Source organism: Solea senegalensis, unplaced genomic scaffold, assembly GCF_019176455.1.
Source record: "Solea senegalensis isolate Sse05_10M unplaced genomic scaffold, IFAPA_SoseM_1 scf7180000013098, whole genome shotgun sequence".
Lineage (NCBI taxonomy): Eukaryota > Metazoa > Chordata > Actinopteri > Pleuronectiformes > Soleidae > Solea > Solea senegalensis.
The window spans coordinates 1-5,255 of NW_025320754.1; the positions used below are offsets into that span (position 1 = coordinate 1).

Here is a 5,255-nt window from a genome sequence, read left to right on the forward strand (position 1 = left end):
TACTCACTTCATTGAGAAAATGATTAGTCGTTAGTTGCAACCCGTTTACTTTTCACTCGTTTTGGGGGGTTTTGTGTGTATTTTTGTGTGTATATTCACATTCATGAAGCTGAAAAATCAGAAAACTGTGAAGGAAGGCTGACGTGCCGAAACTGCGGATCAGCAGATGATTCTCGGAGCACCTTTTGTTATCTTGAGGACTTGTTTTTCTTGTCCTGTGAAATGAACGCAATGTAACCACTTCTTTTAACACACCCGTCCAGCAAACCACATGTGTGTGTTTTTTTTAATTGCAGGCAGCCGCCACACTGTGTGCCAGAGACGTACACCAACGCCACATCCTGGTACAAGGTCTTCACCACGGTCCGTGACTCGGACACCAAATACAGTCAGGACTACAACCCGTTCTGGTGTTACAAAGGAGCCATCGGCAAGGTGTACCATGCGCTCAACCCAAAGCTTACTGTCATCGTGCCAGACGTGAGTCAGCAACACCTCCTTTGTTTGATTAAAAAAAAAAAAAACACTCCAAAAAAACACATCTGTTTCCTGGTTTGATGAATTAAATGTAACATGTTATTGATGGCAGATAAATTATATATTTACCTGATTTAATTTTTTCTCCTTTCATCTGATAAAATATAATGTAATATATGTATAAGATATATATATATATATATATATATCTACATATAGTATAATTCTGAGAGAAGAACTGAGAGTCACAGTAGTGTTTCCAAAAACTATTTCACATGTGGCCCTAATCCTAACTGCTGTTAAATGATTAACTGCTTAACTTCTATAGCTATTTAAAAACACCAACAGCCTGCCTCTCTCTGCATTGCAGTGCAATTCTATGCAATGTTTCGAATGAAAATAACATATATAAACAAAACGGGTCGTTTGGTTGGAAAATAACATTTAAATGAGCTACAAATATTTATCAATAACTGTGTAATATGTAGTACTTGGCCAACTAAGTATTATTAAAAAATCTGTCTTACTTTTATGTTTATTCCACTTCCTTTTTGCGGGCCGTGCCATGCATCAACATCAGGACCTGCAAGAAATAGGAAATGATAAAAATGTATGAGTTTTTTGGTTGAAAAGGGGCCCGAATGTTTGTGTGTTTGCACTTGTTCATGTGTGTGGGAGTGTTTTTTTCAGCAGGGAATCGAATCACTAAGTCAACATGTGACTGAGGTAAATGTGACCAAACACAAAGCACCGTGTGAAAACCATGCCAGGCTATACTGAGATCTATACTGGTGAAAGTAGAATGTTCCAGGATCACAATGATCCTATTGATGGACTTCAACAGGGCAGTGACTGGTGGAGCAGACGAGTGAAATATACACCTGATCTCAGCCCACCTGAACACACACACGCACACACACTGTGCTATCCTTTTAATTATATGTTAACACTCTGTACTGACTTGTTTAAACAGCCTAATCGAAGAGTTATCAGAGTTATGCCCTGACGTGTGTTTTTTCCTCGTCGCCAGGACGACCGTTCTCTCATCAACCTGCATCTGATGCACACAAGCTACTTCCTGTTTGTCATGGTCATCACGATGTTCTGCTACGCAGTCATCAAAGGGCGCCCAGGCAAAGTACGACAAACCAACCCCGACTTCTGCCCAGAGAAGGTACATCAGACACCAGCAGTGCTATATGACCTCAACAGGTAGTTCAAGCCAAGTGTCTTCACCGGTGATTGGTTTAAAAAAAAAAACATGATCCAATCAATCAAAAAAAACAAACATGGATCATTGTATGTAATTGTTATGCTTCTGAAATGTCTTTTGAGAAAGTGGCATAAATTTAATTACCTAATGATTTGTTACATAATGCCTCTAACGAGAGGATTTGTTGGTAAGTTCCATAGAAGCTGAGAGACATTGTGCTGCTGATGGACCTTGGCTCTGCCTGCTAAGTTGCATCTGGCGTAAAAAGGACAATATTAAGTACTTTATACTGTAGTAGAAATCACCTTTAATTGCAGACACTGTACATCCACACATGAAAGAAATTACCCATTACTAACAGCTCCCTCAACAAATAACAACTACTCTAGTGTTTTTACTTTCAGCAGGTGCGCAACTAGCAGGCGATAAACGTTGTTGTGCAACAATTTATATGCTAGTTTTAGGGCTGCAGCTAATGAATATTTTCATAATCGATCTATCTGTCGATTATTTCCTCAATTTATTGATGTCCATTTTAATGTTTTGTCACGTGGAGCAAAGAAAACCAGAGAATATTCACATTTAAGATTATGCTAAAAAATCTTTTTAAATGATCAGATAACACTTGAAACAATCAAGTGAGGAATCATTTATTAACCAAGTCATTGATTAGTTGTTATTTTTTACAGCAGTGGCTCAGTGACAAGAACTAAATCCCTTTTCCCCATTTTTAATAGATTTGGATTAATGATTTGAAAAAGTCTTATTTTGGCACATTGTGGAGGTTTTGTCAACAGTGAGACTTCGGCAGACAGCAGAAGAATCTCCTCTTTCAGTTCCAGTATAAGATTATTCTTTGTGTGTGTGTGTGTGTGTCACTTCCTCTGTTGCAGGTGGCGCTGTCAGAGAGTTAAAATGACGTCGGAGCGTTACGTCAGAACGTAACAGAAACACGGACAAACTCAAAGAAAAACGGAAGGAATAAAAATAAACATACCAGTTGCCTAGTGAACCTTGGACTTTGGTACAATAAAGGGACTCAAAAGCTCTGTGAATGCATTACTCTTGCAATGTTGGGTTTCTCCAACCAAAGATATACAAGTGCCTGTATGTGTGGTGTAAATATTTGTAGGAACTCTTAATATTCTGTGCAAGACCTGTTTGTTATTTTCTTTTCTTTACTCTTCATTGTTTTCATTTTGGTTTATTGTTATTATTTTGCCTGAAATCCCTTGTGCCATGTCGGAACATGCAGTACGTAAACAAAGCAGATTCATCGGCATTTATCTCGTAGCCAGTTTTTTTTTTCTTTCTTTGAATCAAAACAAGAAGAAGGAAAAAAAAGGTTAGGGTTTTGCACATTCTCATGACCTTTATCGCAGATTTAGGGTGTGATTATTGTTTTTTTTTTAGTTTACAAATGAGATTTCCGAAGTATTTTTGACCTCCCATGATGTTTGAAGTTGTTTCCAAAAATGTCCAGAATGTTGGATTTGGACCTTCGCTTTGTGGAAGATTGTCGTGTTCGCAACAAATGTTCGGAAAGGGGGCGGAGCTTGTTTCTAGCATGCAGCACTCACCCGCTACCTCACGATGAATGAAATCCAGAAGGAGCTGGCAGAACGTTCTTTAAAGAACTGCATCTTCCTTTTTCCAGCAGCCATTTAGTCTCTTTTTCTTCAAGCAAGATCGATTTATTTCTTTTAAAAAGTTTGGATTTCAACACTCATCGCAAATACTAGTTTTTTCCTGTAAATGTTTGTTTACAGACTTGATTTTCCACGATCAATGAGCACGACTTTTAGTCTGAAAACTTTGGTTCAGACATTCTCTGGAGTTTGCCGATCATTTATGACGAGTGTAGTAGTGTAGAGTTTGCAACAACAGGCAAGAATTTAATTAGTTTCAATTGAATTACAGCTACTGCATCGTGTTTATATGTTACATGTCATGTCATTTAGCAGACGCTCAACTGACGCTGTTCAGTCCGTTCTCAGCCCGGGCTAAAAAATATAATGAAAATAATAGATGCTTCCTGTGCGCTGAAGAATACAACAACAGGGATTAAAAACATTGCGAAATTAAGGATATGAGGAGACCGATTTTACCCCCATGACTGCTTGAAAACTAGAAAAAGGACGGTCGTCCAACTGAACGTCAAAATCTAGCTGCGAAACCGCCAACCTGAAAGAGGGGAGTTTCGCCCCCTTGTGAATTACAATAAATGTTTCCCCTCGACTTAGAAACTGGAAAAAAAAGAACCACAGTCCAACTGAGCATCAAAATGTAGCTCAGAGACGTCTGATAGAAATTGGCTCCAGACGTTCTCCATAGTTTGCGTAGTGCAGACAAATGTCTTGAGCGACTTTAGTGGATTTTTTTTGCGTTTTACATCCAGCCCTTTTTGGACAATCTCTGAAAATTCTTAAACACCTGCTCGAGGATGAGATGCTTTTGTTAAATCTTTAGTTTGGGCATTTTTGAGCTTTTTGAGGGAGGAGAATGAATGTCGCGAGTATTTAGCGGTCTTTTTTTTTCATGTCAGTAGCAGCAAATTAAGCTGCGTAGTAACCTGTGGTTTGTGTTGATCATTTGTTTTCAGTGTTGTTGTCACTCTTAAAGTATGATTTTCTGCAACACTTGCAAATCTAGTTCCAGTTTCTCGACTTCCACGTTCAATAACAGTCTCTTTTTTTGTTGCACCAAAATACGATCTTGCCTTACCGACTGTACGACGTGATTTACTTCCACAGCCGTCCTTTTCTTTTCGTTCTTGTTATTCCACTTCTGATGAGCCTGTGGTTTTGAACTTTTCTTCTGTTTGGTTGTAAATATCACATGGCCCTTTTTTTTTTCTGTTAATTTTTGCTCTGCTTTGAAATGACTTGTGCTTTTTATTTTTAAGCAGCTCAATACCAGTTGCACGTTTTCCAAGTGTTGGCAAAGTTTGTGCACCTTCAGATTTCTTGCACATTTTGTTAATTAATTAAAATGCAAAAGAAATTAAGTCACATGTAAACCAGTTGGACTCCTGAAACATAATTATAAGTTAGCATATCATTTGTTTGTATAAAACTTAATATATTTACCGCATTATAAGTTAACGTTTGTTATTTTTCCACTGCAACAAAATGTGCAAAAACTCACTCGGTGTGTGGATGTGGGTGTTCAGTGAGTTGGGTTGAAGGAAGGCGGTTTTAGGCTGTGCTTCTCTAGAAGATTTTTCCTGCGTGGCGAAGCATCTCGATGCATTTTACGTGTTTTTTTTGGGAACACTGCATGGCCGAATTGACAATCACGTAACACGACCCTAGTAGACTTGCGCATCAGGGTCCTGTCGTGTCCCACTTCACCATTCCTACCAAAGAAGAAGAGAATGATGCTACAGCTCCCTTCGGACACGTCTGGTCCGAGCGGCCCACCGCTGAAAGGCCCGTCGGAGCAGAGTCGGGGTGTCAGCCGGTTCAGGGGTCACCAGGTCGAGTCTCGGATGACTTTCCTTGGCGACTTCTTCTCCTTCTTCTTCTGTTGTCGAAGTGTTTTTTCTGCTTGGTGAGGCGGGTTT

At 39.2% G+C, this 5,255-nt stretch overlaps 1 protein-coding gene across 1 annotated transcript; it reads left to right on the forward strand.

Annotated features, from left to right (window-relative positions):
• Positions 1 to 246: 246 nt before the first annotated feature.
• LOC122760156 (transmembrane protein 248-like) lies at positions 247 to 4,683 on the forward strand (the record flags this gene model as incomplete). Its single annotated transcript, XM_044015224.1, has 3 exons — positions 247 to 480; positions 1,508 to 1,651; positions 2,584 to 4,683. Coding segments are annotated over 3 exons (399 nt in total), but the record flags the coding sequence as incomplete, so codon positions are not given.
• Between the last annotated feature and the right edge of the window lie 572 nt (positions 4,684 to 5,255).